The 18627-nt window shown below is 43.9% G+C and overlaps 2 protein-coding genes, 1 long non-coding RNA gene and 1 other non-coding gene across 13 annotated transcripts in view; 3 read left to right on the top strand and 1 right to left on the bottom strand.

Moving 5' to 3' along the window:
- The window catches only part of LOC135391757 (sodium-independent sulfate anion transporter-like), a 109465-nt gene extending 104690 nt beyond the window's left edge, over positions 1 to 4775 (top strand). For all 6 annotated transcript variants that reach the window (XM_064622187.1, XM_064622186.1, XM_064622188.1 and 3 more), the window contains 3 exons: positions 798 to 863; positions 974 to 1061; positions 3734 to 4775. In XM_064622187.1, coding sequence (XP_064478257.1) covers positions 798 to 863; positions 974 to 1061; positions 3734 to 3846 — 267 coding nt within the window. In that variant the 3' untranslated portion in view covers positions 3847 to 4775. The remainder of the gene's footprint in view (positions 1 to 797; positions 864 to 973; positions 1062 to 3733) is intronic.
- Positions 4776 to 5860: 1085 nt separating this feature from the next.
- LOC135391754 (equilibrative nucleoside transporter 4-like) overlaps positions 5861 to 18627 on the top strand; it is a 134401-nt gene continuing 121634 nt past the window's right edge. For 2 of the 5 annotated variants that reach the window (XM_064622181.1, XM_064622185.1), the window contains exons 1-5: positions 5861 to 5944; positions 7140 to 7694; positions 8928 to 9141; positions 10376 to 10450; positions 12862 to 13109. In XM_064622181.1, coding sequence (XP_064478251.1) covers positions 7452 to 7694; positions 8928 to 9141; positions 10376 to 10450; positions 12862 to 13109 — 780 coding nt within the window. In that variant the 5' untranslated portion in view covers positions 5861 to 5944; positions 7140 to 7451. Of the gene's footprint in view, positions 5945 to 5967; positions 6322 to 6593; positions 6662 to 6996; positions 7024 to 7139; positions 7695 to 8927; positions 9142 to 10375; positions 10451 to 12861; positions 13110 to 18627 lie in introns of those variants that run through there. The other 3 variants (XM_064622182.1, XM_064622184.1, XM_064622183.1) reach the window with 3 other exon arrangements.
- Trnas-gga (transfer RNA serine (anticodon GGA)) lies at positions 11275 to 11345 on the top strand. The gene has a single exon. It is a non-coding gene; the product is annotated as a tRNA-Ser (tRNA).
- LOC135391756 (uncharacterized) overlaps positions 12200 to 18627 on the bottom strand; it is a 70885-nt gene continuing 64457 nt past the window's right edge. Inside the window, exon 2 of the long non-coding RNA XR_010422088.1 lies at positions 12200 to 13089. This is a non-coding gene — a long non-coding RNA (uncharacterized LOC135391756). The remainder of the gene's footprint in view (positions 13090 to 18627) is intronic.

Here is an 18627-nt window from a genome sequence, read left to right as displayed (position 1 = left end):
AGATCTTGTGTTTTTCATACATTCGCAAATGGCAAGTGCGGCGATGACGTTTGCACTCATTGAAAATTGTGTGACACTCAATAATAAACGTTCGTTCCATGTTTATACGCAGAGCCTGAAGTTTTTGGGGAAATATTTTTTTCTAAATTCGGGGGGTAAAAATCGGGTAAATAAACATGTGCACTAACTTCGTGCGAATTCAGGTGGAAAAACTTCCAGTACGCTAAATTCGGGGAGAAATCGGGCTCAGTTACTCAAACTAACTGTGGTGGTTTGGTACAAATGGTGATGTAACTGCATTTTCTGCCAAACAAGTAAGTTAGTGCATTCCTACAGACATCCCAGTGAGGGGAATTTGCCGGGCAAAATCGGGTTTCGCCCTAAAGAGTAAGCCTTCAATTCGGGGTGCAAATTCGGGGAAGAATCGGGTAAAACCCTAAAACTTCAGGCTCTATTTATACGGCAGTCTTACGACAGCGCAGCATAGGATGGGGGCACATGGGTCAGCGCTTGGGCCATTTTTCTGGACGTATTCGGTCTAACAAATTAAAGTGCGGTCATTTTCAATTTCGTTATAACAGGTTCAACTGTATTTTCTTGAGTAATAATCGAGTAATCACTGTATTCGGCCCCAATATTCAATATTGCTTCGAAAATCTGCATAACTCCATTTGAGAGTTTCTGTTGTATTGTCTTGTCAGTTTTCAGTTTGTGCTAATGAAGCATAGACGCAGGGTTTCACATTCTGTTCCTTATTCAGAGTTTGTCAATCTTACCTCTTGTCTTTTTTCTCACAGACGTTGAAGACACTGAGCGACACATTCTCAAAACAGCAAGTCACCCTAATTTATACTAACCTGAAGGTAAACTTTCTTTGAATCACAGCCCAGTGCTGAAATTGCGATTTTGTAAGGAAGTGTGATATTGAGGCGATTTTGTACATCTACTTACGCATTTTGACATTCTTTCCTAGCCATCAATAGTTGACAGCGTCAGGGGAGCTCGGCCATCCCAATTTCACCACTGCAAGAACGAGAAAGAGCTCGATGCCCTCATCACTGGTAAGGCACAAAACAAATACTGTAGGGGGTAGTTTATTTTGCAGTCTTAAAGGGGCACTGAGATGCAAAAACAAGTTCACTTCAAATTACGTTGCACGCGATGTTAACGTTGTACTTGTTATCATAATTCAAAACTTTGATTCCGTTATGGACACTTTCTTGCTTCGGCAATAAGCAGCAGCTTGTGCATAGGTGTTTTTAGTCCATGCTGCGCGTGTGCATGCCATGCCATGCCATGGAGCAGTCCCGGTGAAAAACGTAGTGTGCGTTGGAAAGCGGACTGCCGTTGCTGTCCGAAGGAATGTGAAGATAAATGTTGTCAATAGAACATTCGCAAGAACTGTTGTGGGCCACAATTCAGTGAATCGGTATTCAAAAATGCAGCAATGTGCATCATGCCGCGCATATACAGAACACTACGATCGGACGCTCATGATAGGTGTGGGCGCGCTTCTCCTGCTCTCTCATTGGATGCCGCCAATCTTTGCCTCCTGGGGATCCCATTCATTGCCGCCAAAGACTGCTCTATTTTCGTGGCATTTTCTTCTAAACTGTAGGACTGTGTGAACTAATTTTCCTTGCATTATACTAATTGAAACACAGACTTTCATTTGAGAGAAAGTTGTTTTTGCATTTAGTGCCCCTTTAATAATTCCTAAATTTGCTAGGCAGGATGCATAGGGAATATTTTGCGATGCACGTACTATGTGGTTGTACAGTGCTGGACAAAAGTTTATGGAACACGCTCCGGCGCATTCCTTCTGCAGAGTGACACGCTAGTAGCAAATGGTCCGTACGGACTTGCAAACAGGTGGCTGGGTTACCGAGGCACATGTCTGTAAGTCCGTACAGACCATTGGCTACTAGCGTGTCACTCTGCAGAAGGAATGTGCCGGAGCGTGTTCCATAAACTTTTGTCCAGCACTGTACCATGGAGCTCACAATGAGACCAGCATGCTGGAAGTCTGCGGATTCACCAGGTCATCGGGTATCGTCAGTACGACACTCACATAGAATCAAGCTTGGTGCACTTGACATCAACAATCAGTACATACACATTGTCACATGAGAGCAAAGATTAGAGCTGTGCGAATAGCGAAGTTTCCATTGCGAATCGAATCCAAATAATTTCTTCAGAAGCCGAATCGAATTTGAATAATCAGAAAAGGCCCAATTCAAATAATTTTGAATACCTCATGGTGAAATGTTTTGTGGTGTTGTGCTCATTCAATGATGTTCTGTTCGAAGCTTGTGAGCCTTTTCATGCAGCATAACTATCATGAAAGAAGGGTCCCTCTGTGTTGTGTATTGTAGACTGCATTAGTGGGATGAACTGCATTGAGAGTTAGTTAACATGATCCATGCAGCCTGCTTTGTGTGCATCTCCTAATTTCTATGTTTACATCCTGCATTTCCTGTACTTTTTTTTTTTTTAGAAACTGCACATATTTCCATCTGTTACTGAACAGAACTCTGAAAGTTGGGAGTTCATTTACTGGAGCATGCAGTGCAAAGAGTACAGTGTTGACCATGAGGTCACAGTAGTTGTAGAGTTTAGTGACGGAATACTGTATGCTGTGTAAAGTGGGCTTCACCTAACACTGGAGTGTAATGATGTGAAGCCGACTTGCAGAACGAAGGAAAAAAAAAAGGGCAGCAACATGAAGTGGGCGTCACCTAACTGTAGGATGGAATGAGGCGAAGCCCACTTGCAAAATGGCGCTACCTCGCTTCAGTACCATTCAAAAAGTATTCAAAAATTTCGCATACTGAAAATAGGTTGCGAATAGTATTTGAATAGCACCAGATATTCGATTCGTATTCGAAATTTCGAATATTTGCACAGCTCTAGCTTTGATGCATTGTGAGTCTATATTGTCAAGTTGAGAACAAAGGGAATGACAAAGTGACGTTTGAATAAGTGTGGTATCGACGTCCAGTAGTGTCAATGTTGCCATATTGTACTAAAATAGTGCTACAGTAAGTTGCAGTTGGTTAAAATCATTTGTTGGAAATTAAAATCTTTCAATTCTGACCTCGTTACCAATATTTTGCGAAACCTTAAATTTGTGGAAAAAATTATGAAAATAAAAATTTGCGAAAAATAGGTCATGAAGATACTACTTTTTCAGTAGTTTTTGCAGCGATATAGTACAGTGAAGTTGATCAGGAATGGAAATTTTTAATGAAAAAATTTGGGGGCTGTTTGTCTAGGAGAGGTTCGCGACGTCTTGGGCATAGATAATACTTTGGTGACATTTACTTCAGTTAAAATGTCTAATTTTACTTTATTAATTATTAATTCACTGACTAGCAATTAATAATTAAAATTATATTACAATGATTTCATAACCTAGTTTAACCCTACACCAAACCGTATGATGTGACATGAAATGTGTTTAAGGTGCTAGCCACACAGACAACTGGAAAGACTTAAATCCATGTGAAAAAAGTACTGAGGGGAGAGAGTAAAGAGTTTGTGTTTTAAAATTGTTCGGGCTAGAGTCGTTGCATTTGTTCAGTACATTAAAATTGTTAAGGCTATGTGGGCCCCCAAAAAGCCAGCTTCACCTCGAATTTCAGTTCTGTTGTGGGAATGGTTGCTGAATGGAAATCTGATAATTAATCATTATTACTTTTCTGTCTTCCCTATCCCTCCCCCTTCACTTCAGCTTGCGTGTCGCAGTGGCGTGGAAATGGGGACGGCTGCACCACTGACATTGTTCAAGATGCACCCTGGAGCATCCAGTCCGCTCCCAATGGGGCTGTCAACCCTCAAACGTAGCACTGCCCACACAGCCAGTTTTTGTAATGTTAAAACGAATTTATTACGACTCTGTAAGCATTTTGTAAATAGTATGTACATAGAACCGCGGTTTCTACATCAAGTAACCAGGGATTCAGGGACCATGAGAGGGAACAAGAGCTTTATGTGGTGGTTCTTGGTTGCATGATGCCAGCATTACTAAGAGCATCAATAGTGCCTTCAGTATGAGGTCCAGTAGTCCTTGTAGAGCTACATATTGTGTAAATACTCGATGAAGAAAAATGTGAGATGTGTTTGTAAATGTTGGGTGAATTAGCAGTTATGAATGGGTGCCTGTTTAGTGTGCATAGAATTTGGCTCGTGGTGCCTTTTGAGAAGTGCAACATTATTTTGTAATGAAATTTCTTCCATGAGACAAGGACTGCCATTGGTTGTGTCTTAAAACACTTTCTTTGTATACTTCTGACGAACAAGGAAATGTTATGAAAATGTGTGGTATCATGTAAGCACATTGTGAGGGCAATCTTGTATGTGTGAAAGAGGGAATGATATGTATCAGCATTGCATGGTATCTATACAGGTATAATTTCTCTAGTTTTATGTGAGAACCCATGTTCCGGCTTTGTACAACCATTTTGTAAAGTAATATATGTATATACATATACATGTTATACTTCAAATGGCGTTACTCTTTTACTCCAACAGACATGAGCTCAGCATCCAGGCCATTGGCATCTGATGGCGACAAAAAGATGTCATGAATGGATTAAAATGTTTTATATTAAGGGTTTAGCCATCATCCATATTGGTGCCAAGAAGTCTTTTTCAAAATCAACTATGTTTCCTGATATAGCACTAGTCAGTTGAATGCATGTTTGTGTGCTATATGCAAACAGGAATGGAAATTATTTATTGTAACAGCTAATAAAACATGTTACATTTGCTCAGTGTCTGCCTTTTTTTATATTCATTGGGAAGGGGGGATATGTTTATTATAGAGGAACAAGGAAAAAGTTCGCCATATACGAGTCCCAGCAGCCTGGCGAGAAAAATATTCTGGAAGGGGTTCTACGGGGACTTTCCATGGGGAGGAGGATTTCACCCTCGTTTCCCTCTCCCAAACGCACTACCTGCTACGCCACTGCCAAGTCCGCTTGCTATCCCCTCCACACACAAAAAAAATCCGACGCGTATATATGTAATTGACACTATTTCCTCTCCGTTTGCTGTAGGTGGAATCTTCACATCTTGCCAAGTTCTGTTTCCCTGAGGAACTTGAGTAGCACTTGAGTTTACTGGCGTTGACTTTTCGCCTCTGGGGTGACAAGTGAGAAATTTGCGCCCCCTCCCCCTTGTTGCTGTGTTGGGTGGGGCCAAGTAATGTTGACATTGAGAGAGTTGTATTGAATGGTGAAAACAGAAATCAACCCACAGCGTTTAAAATATTGCTAGTGGTGAAAGTGCAGGGTGGTTATATATAGCGCTGGAAGCCAGATCGAAGTGTGTGCATATGTTTGACAGAATGGCGTAAATGCAGGCTAGCTGGTGGATAAATTCCATGATAGGCAAGCCTGAGCGATGGGTGTCTCCGTGATTGTGTTTGTTTACGTGTCTTGCCCATCGCTCAGGCTTGCCTATCATGGTGCATATGTTTACTTCGAAATAACTTTTGTTTTAATTACATGATAAGTGCGATATTTTTCATTCATGGAGATTTGTCCAAATTGTCCTTACTTTGCTATTTAGCGTTTGGTTGTGCTCCATTTTCTGTTTTGTTCTTCAAACCTTTTTCAGTCCGTAGCTCTTACATGCGTCGCGGTTGTGAGTTTCATTTGCAGGTGCGCACGCCGTGCACAGTCTGCTGTTTGACCTTTGTACCATCCGATAATCTTTCGACGTCCAAATTATATTCATGATGATAAACTTAAAAAAAAGAAAAGAAAAGAGCAATTAAATCCAGCTGTGGTACGCAACCCGTTCATGAGGCAGCAGCTGCAGCAGACGACGCGCACCATTGATCCAACAGCGGCGCTCGCGGCCGTTCGCCTTATCTTGCCAAAAATTGAAAATGGCAGCTTCCCGCGCATGTCTCAAGCAGACGCAGATCGTAAGAAAGGTTTGTTTCTGTTTATTCGTAATCAAACACAACTCCGTTCGATTCATGACCTCGACAGGCTGTAGACTCTCAATTATCTGACATGATAGCGGGACTTCGCTGGAGTCGTTGACACGCTCGTTCGCCTGCGAAAAGCTTAACGGCCGCAAACTTGTATGTAATCGCAAGCTGCAGCATATGGATCCAGCGGATATCTACAATGCGGTATCTTGATAACTGTTACGAGTCACAATTGTGGACTGGACGTCGGCCTTCGCTTGATTGCTGCTTGACAACTGTAGCATTGTAATAAGCTCAGAGCACGTATTTTGGTTCTCATCGATCGTTCGCAAAATAATAAAGCGACCCAGCAGCCCGATTACACATCACTGCGCACTGTGAGTAACCATATTATTCACCATCCTTATGATACACAAAAAAAACAATTCAGTGTAGATCTCGGTGATGCTTCTCGTATCGTGCCGGAGAGCTGTGCTCCGCGCAGTAGCTCCACTAAGCTGTCGTTTGATATTTATGGGCCATTCTTGCGTCTTCTTTTGACACTTAAACAATTTTATTGAAATACTCGCTAGACACTCCTTACTGTAGTGAACGCGTATATCCAACACGAACCTTTCCGCGACCCGATGTGGTGACTGTTTATAAAAGTGTATGCCCGTTTGTGTATACACGTACGTGAGGTTGATGATTTGTGATTTCCGATTACTTTTCACAAAAGTATGTAATATCTCGAAACTTCGATTTTGTGTGTGTGTGCGTTAACAGTGTTTTACGTCGACTGACATGAGGTAGAAAGTGGTGTTTCGTGTGCTTCGCCTGTCACAGACGAAAAGTGTTTTCTTCTTTTTCCTGAAGGCCGCTTGCGCTTCTGTAGCCTCGTGATGGTGACGTCACGATGACGTCATTGTACACATGGGCATAGACAGGATTTTTCTCAGAGAGTGGGTCTGGTCTAGAAAAGCATGGCCCACATACTTACTGATTCAGCTCATGGTGATGAATGTAATTAGGGGAGGTCACGACATTCGAACCCCCCCCCCTCCCCCCGAGTTGCCCCCGCCTGATCGTACAGCAAAGTGGTAATATGCAAGGACATATGTTTACACTTGGTGACCATTATTGTGATGTGTCGTGCTCAAATTCTGAATGTGGACTTGCTCTGTCGACTCTTTCAATATTCCCCGTTGTATTGCAGGGGGCCAAGAACTGGAGGATGACTTTCTTTGTGACCATGGACAGCGTTTCCACTGGTCGCAGGAACGTATAAAAATAAGGGGACTTTACTGGGATTCGTAACTAATTGATACAGCTTTCACAATCTGCAACCCCAAACCACCGAAATGCCATTAAGCAACCTGCCAGCATTCCCTACAACGCACTAACTGACACCTAAAAGCAATCGTGGCACCAACGTGAGGCCAATCAACAGTGCAGGAGTAAAACTTGAGGCATTGCCCACATCATGGTATTAAACTTGTGGGAAGACTTCTAGCAAGGGGGCTGTGCCATGGATGAAAACCTCAGCCGTGGCTACATTCAGCTGGGTCACAACACCTGGGTGGACAGGGTGACCCGACGGGGCATCTCCGCCCATCATGCGAAACCGCCACTGGACCGCTGCAACTGTGTCTACCTTGCCCTGGTACTGGCTGGTGTTGGCTTCTTGCTACCTTACAACAGCTTCATCATTGCTGTCGACTACTTCCAAGCCAAGTACCCTAGCACTACCATTGTCTTTGATATGAGCTTGGTAAGTGCGCATGGTCACGCAAATGGGTTCTCGAAAGTGTCGAAGCTAAGGCATTGCTGTAATTTGTGTGCTGTCGCTTGAGGTATGATGTGCATCCCGAAAGTAAGTTCCACGATAGTAACATCATTATGACATTGATATTAACATTGCCTTGAGTTACAATTCAACACCAGCTAGCTTACCTGCTCCTGCTACGTTCATCATTATGACATCAGCCAGGCACAGGAATGGGAGGAGATTGTTCCCGAGTTCGTCTGCTTCGCATTTGCACCGTTATACAGGGTGGTCCACCAGCCACGACAGAAATTAGTAATAAATGACGTAAGGCAACGTAGAGATATGCGGTCAAGGGGTTCCTTCTTGCCAGGAACATTTGCCACATATTGGTATCATTTTCGTTTCATCTCAATTGAGGGAAATTTACTTTTTCCTTTTTTTCCTAATTTTCCTCACCAAGCTCTCTTCCTACAAATGCAATAACCGCATGTGTGTGGATGTCCCCAATATTTGCGGGGACGACAGTACACCTGTTTCAACCGGCGCACTTGCGGACGCGGTCCTGGATCTCACATGTGTGAATACCGTACCGTACCTCGTGATCACTGGTACAGTGCTGGACAAAGGCTTATGGAGCATGCTCTGCCGCATTACCTTCCTCAGAGAGACACGCTAGCAGCAAGTGGTCCGCATGGACTCGCAAGCAGGTGACTGGGCTACTTAGCCACATGTGTGTAAGTTTGTTTGGCCCCATTCGCTGTTGGCATGTCACTCTGAGGAAGGAATGCGCCGGAGCGTGTTCCGTAAACTTCTGTCGAGCACTGTACCATACTTTGGCTGACATCACATGCGACCGAGATAAAGGTGACCGGTAAGAGGTCATTAAGTGCTTCGTAGGACAACACCCAGAAGCCATTGACGTTACAACTGTGAGAGCACTGGCTATAAAATCGAACTGTTAGTACAGTCAAACTCCTTTACAACGAAACTCAGCGGACCGCAAAAAAATTTGTTGTAGTTGTATTTTCGTTAAGAAGGTGTTCGCTATAAAGGAGTTTGACTATATATAATTGGCTGCAAATTGAACTGAAATATTTAGAACAGCAACGCTTATTATCAGGAGCATACACGTGATAGCGTTTCTTTAGCTTTGGTTTGGCCACTGTCAAGCGTGCATGTCACTGTTCCGTTTGGTGATTTACAGATTTGTTAAAAATTAAAAATTTTTTCTTCTAGGTGTACATTCTTGTAGCCTTTGGTGCCGTGGTTATAAACAACCTCCTGGTCGAAACGCTCCCGCTTCACGTGCGCCTGTCGTTCGGCTACTTGTCGTCGTTTGCCACCCTTCTGTTTGTCGCCCTGTTTGAGGTCCTGTGGGATGCCTTTGAGCATGACGTGGGCTACACTGTCAATCTGGTGGCAGTTGCTGTGGTGGCGTTTGGATGCACTGGTAAGTGATGCGCGTGAAAATGGTTTGTTCAAATCAAAAACTAGAGATGGGACGAATCCAGCATTTTATGAATCCGGATCCAGATCTGAATCCAAGGAAGGTTCTGCGAATCCGCGAATCTATGGATCTCGAATCTTTCGAATCCTTTCTTTTAAAAAGGATCTTTTTTTTAACGTAAGGCAAAGGCACTCCTTTTTCCATACCTTGCGTAGCATCATTAAAATCTTCACAAAATGCTGCAATATTAACTTTTTTTTGCCGTAGGGCCCGCCCTATTACAGTAAAGTATTATGTATTAATAGGGTTTATTTATTTATTATTAAAAAGAGTTTAAAATGCCAGAAAAAAACCTCTACCGAAAAGTGTTTCGAAGCAGCGTATGATACCTCCGTTTAATGAAAAACGAATTAAATAATAGTGCAGTTTCGGGAGAAAATATACCCGCATAATTCTTCTTAAACGTAATTTAATTTAACACCCTCAACGACTTCAAGGAGTACATAAGCTCTCGAGTCTGAATTATTTCCATAAACCTAAGCAACTATCAAAAACAAAAACCATGTTACTTTTAAACCTGTAATGTAACAGTTCCTGCCTGAACTCTTTCAGTCTAGAGCAATGTAAACAAACAAACATGAAAACACCCGTCGGTCAATGAGGCTTTCGGCGGTCTACTGAGGCGCCAGTTTGAAAAAGAAACAAACAAACGTGTTGGTGGATTCGAAAGATTTGATTCGCCGTTTTGGGCACTCGGATTCGGATTCTCGAACCTCACATCCCTGCCTTGGATTCAAGGATTCACGGATTCGATTACAAACCACATCAAGGAATGTCATGTCCAGTGCCACCAGCTCTATGCAAGCAATTGCTGTGGGTACATTCAAGTCCTTACTTAAAATAATAGGGAAAGTAAGGACAGGACAAGGAAAAATTCTTCGAAGTAGCTCTGTCAAACTCCTGAATAATTATTGTCTGTCACTGCAACGTGCCTTTTGGTGATGGATGACAAATCAAAGTGAAAAGGCACCATTGGTGTACACATAGCTGGTAAAAATATGGTGATTCAGATACCCTTTGCGCTGCATGCCAGCCTTGACTTCCTTTGCACCCTCTGTACATGATGCCAAAGTGCCATGCGGCATATTATATTCCCATGCAGGGCAAAATGCATTACGTATCTGCCCAAAAGGATTCCATCGCGAGGTGTACTTTACCAGCAATACTCCTTTTCCAGTACAACAGTCCAGCTTCTATGGCTACACCAGCATGCTTCCTTCACGTTACACACAAGCTGTGATGACTGGTGAAAGTAAGTTGCTATTTTTTCATCAGTGCATGTACTGAGGTCTGTTATATGGAGTACAGACAAACAACACAGGGTATCTGACTAGGCTGGAACAGGATAGGATATACAGCCAAACCTTGTTACGGTGAAACGTTGTCCTCGCTTCTTTTTTTCCTTACAAATAAACAACCAAACAGCAAAACGTGATACAACAAATTTGCGTTGTAGCAAAATAATTGACCTTACTTGTCAGGCTGCCATAGGGAAGAACACATTTTAACTTTCGCTAGAACGAAAAAGTTTTCTGCCGGTATCGCGTTGCAACTAAAGAAAAAAGTTCCCAAAACAGCAGTTACTACAACCCTAACACATGTGTTCTTTGGTCAAAAAAGAAAACCAAAGTGGCGCAAGTGCTCGCTCTTTGTTGTGGTGCCTCTACTCAGTCTTTCCTGAACCATCCCTTGTCGGCAGGGCGAAAGATTGTTGCCTGCGGCGATCACAATTGATCGGGCTTGCGTTGCGTGCCGTCGGCTTGCAGTCGACATTGCACCCCGAGAGGGAGGTGTGGGAGACCAAGGTGGCTGATGTGGCACTGCTGATTCGTGGAATGCAGTTTCAGCATGGCCAATGTTGTTGGGCTTCTGCTTTTCATTTTGAAACTCTTGTTGACGTCTGAGGTTTCCAGTCAGACTTTTACATCATTTGTCACACACCAAAGTAAAGAAATCAAAATGCAGGGTAATTTGAAGCAAAAGACATACTTTCTTATACTCTTTTGGAGAATATAAGCTTGAGTAACTTTATAAATACTGTACTTGAGGCACTCAATGGCTCATGGGAAATGGCGTGCTGGTGTGGTGTAGTGGTAGCATATCTGACCGGAAATCAGAAGACCCAGGTTCGATTCCTGGCGTCAGCGCCTCTTTTCCCTGAGTTGTTGCATTCCTGTGTTTAAAGGCCACGTAAAGCTTAATGAACTTTATAAAGACTGTGAAGGCTATGTTGATGCAATTTTGTCCCATTCATTTGAGTTGCTGGTGCTTTGTAACTTGCTGTTGTTTGGTGTAATTTAATTTTTGTACTGAGTAACATTTTATAGAATACTCGAATATATTCGAAATTCCACAAGCTGGCTTCAACTCATGCCTCTGACCGTTGGGCGAAGCCTACTTTACATTTCTGCGACTCCAATATAGTCTGCAAGGCGGCTTAACCTCATGCCTCTGAGTGTTAGGTGAAGCTTACTTTACACTTTTGCAGGTGCTGCCGGGTTGCAGGCATAGTGTAAAAGTGCGATTTGAGGGATCACTGAAAATTGCCACCTTTGAGAAATATTTTAGCAAATGGTGGCAGGGAAGTTCAGGTTAGTTTAATTATTTTGAGCTTTAGCTGGAGCGGCTATGAGACCATAGAAAAAGGGATTTCATCACACAGTCAACTGTGTTATGTCTGGGTACTAGTTTCCATCCAGAATTACAATTTTCCGGGCAGTTCTAGCACATATTAAAAGTAAAAATAAAGGAATCGAAGTATTGTGAACTTGCATTCCAACTGGCCACAAGAATGTGAATTTTCATTTCCAAAGTACGGAAAAGCTTCCGTAGCAACATTCCCAGCGCCATACTAGTTCTGCATATTTTGTGCATATTCGGACGTTTCGCGACGCATATGTGCGTGCATATTTTAGAAGATTTTTGTGCATGAAGTCCCGGGCCATAATCGTCAGCAAGTGATAGACGGTATCAGTGAGTGAAGTAGAAATGACTGTGTATGTACAACAACAACAACAACAACTTTATTGTAAGAAGATGAATGGGGAGTTTCATCGTGAGGGGCCATACTGTACCCCATTGCTGGTGGTGATGTGGGGAATGAAATGATGAGCCCCTTTGCAATAAGGATCGAAGTCCTATGGTGTGCAGAAGGCCAAAGAGCTTTGAGGGCAGGGCGTTGGTGCGCTGGATTTGACCAGGGACCAAGCAGCTTTGAGAGAGACAGAGGGGGCAAGAGTCCAGCTGATTAAGAGATGTGGAAAGTGTGGTTCGGGACTTAATGAACCTTATGAACTCTATAAAGAACTGTGAAGGCCATGCTGATGAAGTTTTGCCCCCTTCCTTTGAGTTGCTCGTGCTCTGTATCCTTGTAACTTGTTCCTGTAGCTTGTAGCTATTGTTTGCTGTATTTTAGAGTTTTTTCTTGCACGGTGGTATGCGATGGCAATGTTTATTTCCTCCATAAAATTTACTGGAATCATATACATGTCCCACTGCCGAATAAATCATACACAGTTGTCCTGGCATCAGCACCTTTTTTTCCTGAGTTTTTCGATTTCATTGACTCTTGGCTGTGGAGGCTCACGTGTTTGTGTCGTCCATGTGTGCAGCCTTCCTCGGCTAATTCTCGTTCTTTATGACATAATGGTGTCTTGTTGGCAGGTGCAGCAGGTTTGCTGGTGTCCATCAACAGGTTGCTGACGAAAGCTCTCCTGAGCGATGAGCAGATCAACACGTTGCTATTCTTTGGGATCTCTGTGGTAGTGGTGCTACTGTGTTTCATAATCCAGAGCGTTGTGCAACGGACCCGCTTTGTCCGCTTCTACCTGTCTCTCTGCTCGGGGAACGAGCCAGAGAACGACGACCTCCACAAGAGGATCATCCTGGAACCTGCGGAAGACGTTGGACTGGTGAGTTCGTTTTTGCACCGTAGCCCATATTAGTAGTTTTTGGACGATCTAAAGAAAAAGAGGAAAGGTCAGTCAAACACTAGTTCGACTTGCTATTCAACCGGCCTCGGTGGATTAGTTAGTACAGTGTTACCTTTCTGATCCCAAGGTTGCTGGATCGATTCCAGCCAAAGACACTAACAGCTTTATAGCAGGTAGGGGCGTGCGAATCCGAATATTTGAAGTCGAATGGCATATCGAATCAAATGGGGAAAAAAATGCCGAAACACTGAATCGAAATATGTGTGTAAATTTTACAGCATGTGCTTTTTGCACTAAAAGTTTGCAATTTGGAGCCCATGGCTTTAGTGTAACTTTTCTGGAATGTGCAACTGTAACAAGAGACGCGCAATTATTTTGTGGAAAGCCCCTACTCTTTAATTTTACATGATGGTGTTTCCTGCTTTTCAGGGGTGTCTACACTTATTGGGGTTATTATCTTGATTTCGAAATATGATGTCAGGCAGTGGCAAGTTGCACAGATCAGGCTGTAATTGTTTCTGAACATCCACAGGCCACTTGTGAGGCAAACAAATTGTTGCCCTGCCTCAACTTTGCCATGAATGTCCTTTAACTTCTCTGCTGGAGCGCATATGTCTCGCATGGGGAAGTTGCGTTGCCGAAACTTTGAAGCTAAGGGACGTCTTTAAGACACCCTTTTTGTCCCTGGGCTGCTGCAGGCTTTATTGAAGAGTCTTAGCTTTTTAAAGGCTACTTCCCAGACATCAAATCCAAATGTCCCGCCGACACCACTAAAGTGCACCTGAGAGGGACGCCGCTCCTTCCTCAGGCGAAGTATACGCAATTATCGTTATCGATATCGTTATGAAATATCGTTGGTCCTGCAGCACTGAAAATTTTGTAAAGCAGGCTTCACCTCATGGAGGGAAGCATCAGGTGAAGCCTACTTTTGGGATGCTGTTGTTCATATTCGGCGAATAGTCAAATATTCGGAACAGCGAATAGTTGATATTTGATTCGTGAATCGAATAATTTGGGTAATTGACATTCAATTAGAATTTGAGAACTCGAATATTTGCACTCCTCTAGTGGCAGGATCTTAGATGCCATCTTAGAAGCGAACGACGTTCAGTACAGTGCGCCGGGTGCCTGAGCTGTTGGCCTACATTAAAGAACCCTCAGGTGGGCAGAATTAGTCCACAGACTGACCACTGTGGCGTCGTTCACAATTATAGTTGTCTCGCGATGTAGAGCCACGAATTATCGCAAATTATTACTTGCTATTCCTGCGAGCAATAAGAGAAGAAAAAACAAATGAAGGGAAAAGAAGAGAGCAAGAGAAACAAACAAACTGGGTCACCGATTAAAACTAATTTGTCACTGCGGTGGTTCATTAAGGTTCATTAACTTAGAGTCTGTTCGGAAGTTCTCTGTCGTTCATGAAGTGGAATGTTGCTTTTGTTGCACTCCACCGTGTAGAGCGCGTTGCGAAGGAAAGGGCCGTACATCCAAATCAGCCAGGTGCCACCTGAGAGTGTCGCAAGGAGCACTATGTCGCTGACCGTTCAAGTGTGAAATATAACTGCTCCCTCGTCACAGACGGAGCAGTTTGGATAATTCATGAGGAGGAGGAGGGACGTAGAAGGAGGAGGAGGGTAAGGTCTGCCTGACAAGCTGTTGGCAGGTTTCGTCTCCTGGAAAAATGGTGGGGGAAGTGGCAGTCAGGAGTAAGGAAAAGAATGAGAGTGAGAGAGGTGTGTCTGGAGGGGTCAGGGGTAGGCAAAGGAAGGCTTGGACCTCTGTCGCATCTTCGGCTTGTTTCATATCATCCCTAAAGGCAAGGTAATGCGTTTGTGTCACCCGAACTCTAATACATGGGAAGAGTAGGCATTCCAGCCGGGACCAGAAAATAATTCGTGTTATCCGTGATCGTTTCATTGAGAGTCTACTGTAGTAGAAAGAGGATGATTTTGGGCTTGGGCATTACTCTAGAGAATACAGTCAGCTTGGAATGGGACGACGACTGGGATCTCTGAGGTATGGGGAGGACACTACAGCACGACGTTTCAATTTCATCATCAAATCGTTTTGAATTGTGTAGGCATCGTTGTCTATTTTAATAGCCCTATAAATTACGAAAGTAATTCGCAAATAGTCTGACAGCCTAATCAGCAACATTTGCGATAACACTTACACGACGGTGTGCTAAAAAGCTCACGGCACGACCCACTTCCAGATATACGAACATGATCTCATCATCGTAGACACAAAGAGTGGGATGAAGAGGAAGTTCATTTTTGCTCGTGCTATCAACAGTACCGTGTCTACTACAAGCATGAAATTTTCAAGGGTTCAACTTCCGGCTGTCACGAAGCCCCTGTTTATGCAGAAGCCAACACCAAGCAAGGGAAATCTATGAGAGCATGATGCAAACATTAAGTAATTAGTGCCCATTATACTCAATCGTGAGGAAGTGGTGTGCCAATTTAAGCGTGGAGATTTTGACCTCGAAGACACCAGAAGATCAGGGAGACCTCCACCTGTGTCAACACCCGAAATTGTTGATTGTATCCATGACCTCATTTTGGCAGATCGGTGAATCTCAGCTGAAACAATTGCGGAGGCTTCAGTCATATCCAGAGAATGCATTGGGTTTGTAATTGATGAAGAGTTGGGGATGTGGAAGCTGTTAGCCAAGTGGGTGCTGAACTGTTTGAATGTCAGTAAGAAACAATGCTGAATGAATGCCTCCAAGTTGATTTCGCAGCATTTTGAGCGTTCTGCTGACACTGTCTTTGAGCGATTGTGCCGTCTTTCGCGCAAATTCTGATCGGAATCGAATATTTTCCATGTTTCCGTGGGGTGAGCTGCGGTGTTCAGCCCGTCCGCTGGCTGCTCCATTGTCCACAGCGTGCATGGCTGCTTTACCAATCACGAATGCAAATTCTTCAGCTCCCTGATTTATATCTGTGGCGCAAGTGTCCTTTGCTGTGTTCTGCAGAACGAATGCGGCTTTATTTCACCGTATTACAGTCGTCGACCGATTTTTCGGACGCGAAAAATTCGGACTTTCTAATTATTACCGTCAATCACCCTATAGAACCAATGAATTTTCGCGGCTGGTAATTGGGACTGCTGAATTTTTAGTACTCATTTCTCCTGCAGCCTGCTTAATTTTTAGTACTTATCGCCCCGCAGGCGCCATATTTACGGGAAAGCGCCGTGTTTCTGCCTTCGGACTGCGCTGCGACGGTCACGTGCCGACATTACGCATGCGGTCAAGTGTGGCGCGCACGCGCGACTTCGCTGTTTCCGCCTCCTGCTGTTTCGCAGGACGCGCCTCTGGCTGTTTCGCCTGAATGGGCCTGTTGCTCTGGGCCAGGTGGCGCGAGTGAGCACCAACTTTAGCGTCCCAAGTTATGCAACACACGGTACTTTAGCAGACGACGCGGCACTTTCAAATATACGGTCTCGAGTTGTGCGCACTTTTCAAGAAGCACTGCTTTTTCTGTGGATTTCCTACAGGTTTTGTTGCTTTCCTTGGCACCATACCGTTTGAAACACCATGCAAATCCCGCTGATGAAACTACCTACTGTTGGGATCCGTGGCCGTTTGGGCCCGAAATGGCGCTGTGAAAACATCTAAAAAAAAGAAGAAAAAGGGTGGAATGTCGCCAGAGGGATCTGATGACGATTGCGAAGACGAAGTTGTTGATGCCCCGCCACAGCGACGGCGATCCGTGCCGCAGTGACCACTCTCATGAGCGCGTATGGGGACAGCTGCACATTAGCGGGAATCCGTCGCGATGCGCTGTCACGCGTTCGTGCCGCGAAACAGACTCACATACACATATTTCAAGTCACTTTGAGTATAGCTTGCAAGTCCTGTTCAAATAAAGTGGTTTTACTTCATTGACTAAAATTTTGGACTGCCCGAGAATTCGGACCAATTCGGTGTCTTTTTCAAGTCTGAAAAATCGGCCGGCAACAGTATCCCTAACAAAATATTCACTTTTAAAAGTGGGCATTTGGTACGTTGTTTTCGTACCAAAAACAATTAAAAACATTGAACAGACTTTCATTGCATAGTTGCATGCATATTTTGGCATTTTACTGCATATTTATCCGCGCTCAAGTAATACAGGTCCATGACACTAGGCAGGTCCTCCATTGTCGGACCGAGAACTTTTCAGCACCCTTTCGTATACAAGTTAAAAACAAGAGCGTACCAGATCACTGTGGATCACCTGATGAGGTGATTGAAGGCAGTGATTGAAGGCAGCAGTTGAAGGTGACTAAAAACGGTTGTAGACACTTTGATATACAGGGTCTCTCATATAACGTGGTAAAAATTGTATTGAAAATTGCACTTGTCTGAAAATTACGTGGCCAACGGTATTTACGCCGGCGTACTTCTGCCGCGACCTACGACCACTTTGACCAGATTTCTGTCGCAACAAATCGCATTTTCTGGCTTGAACTCTGAAATTCGGCAAGTGAACGAAGCGTAGCGTTTTTTGCCAGGAACAAAAGCGCAAATTCAATCACAAAATGGCAATAGCTGAAGAACAACAACAAAAAAAAAAAAAAAAAAAGAAAGAAAATATTGCGGAAACCGTCGTTTGAGGACGCACAAATGACAGGCCGTTGTCAGTTCTCCTTCTGTCAACTTAATGCAGAAAGCAGCGGAAGAAGGACATGGGCCTGCTACTTCAGTTTTCTTTTCCGGGCATCTGCTTATGACGTCAAGAAGGTTACAGAGCAGTTATGAGAAACAACTGTGAGGGGCATACAGGACTAGGAGGATCAACGCCTTTTTTTTTTCTTTTTTCATTTCTTTTTTTCACCGATTCTTCCATTATCCTGACGGAAAACTGACGGCGGCCGACACTTGGCGCATCTCGAACTGCCGGTTCCCACTTGTTTTTGTCTATTTTTTTTTTTTTGCAGCTACGCAGTCATTGACAGGCTTTTATGATGCCATTTTTTTCGGACGCGCTTGATTGTTCGGATACCGTCACAGGGCTTGCACATACCCTGTAGTGTTAACGTAATCTTAACGTTGGACAGCGCCTGAAATTTCGTGCGCCGTACATCCCGTTCCTCGATTTTTCGGACTTCGTTTGCCCGGTTTGCCCACAGCATGCTTTGAGCCGGCCTACGTCCGCCTCGAATAAACCTCTACCCGAGAAACGTCATCATGACGTTGGTAGACAGACCGAAACCGAATCAGATCGGTTTCCACTAATGGGCACTTGTTCGCTGCCTCCGATTGAAAGAAAAGCAGGACCGAAGGTCGCGTCCCTTTCAGGGATTATCGTAATCTTCTCAAGACCATGGGTTCTCTGCGCGACCTTGTTCATCTCATAGCTTCGAGCATAGTTCAGCTCTACCAAACCGGTGACGCTGTAGAACACTATGACGTCATTTGTTTACAAACAGGGAGAGGCTTCCCAAGCAGCACAATGTACTGAAAGTCGAGTGCAATAGGGGTGGACGGTATGTGTCTTACCAGTGT

Source organism: Ornithodoros turicata, chromosome 4 (assembly GCF_037126465.1).
Source record: "Ornithodoros turicata isolate Travis chromosome 4, ASM3712646v1, whole genome shotgun sequence".
NCBI classification, from domain to species: domain Eukaryota; kingdom Metazoa; phylum Arthropoda; class Arachnida; order Ixodida; family Argasidae; genus Ornithodoros; species Ornithodoros turicata.
The sequence above is the reverse complement of the archived record's forward strand: the minus strand, read 5'-3'. Positions and strand labels throughout refer to the sequence as shown.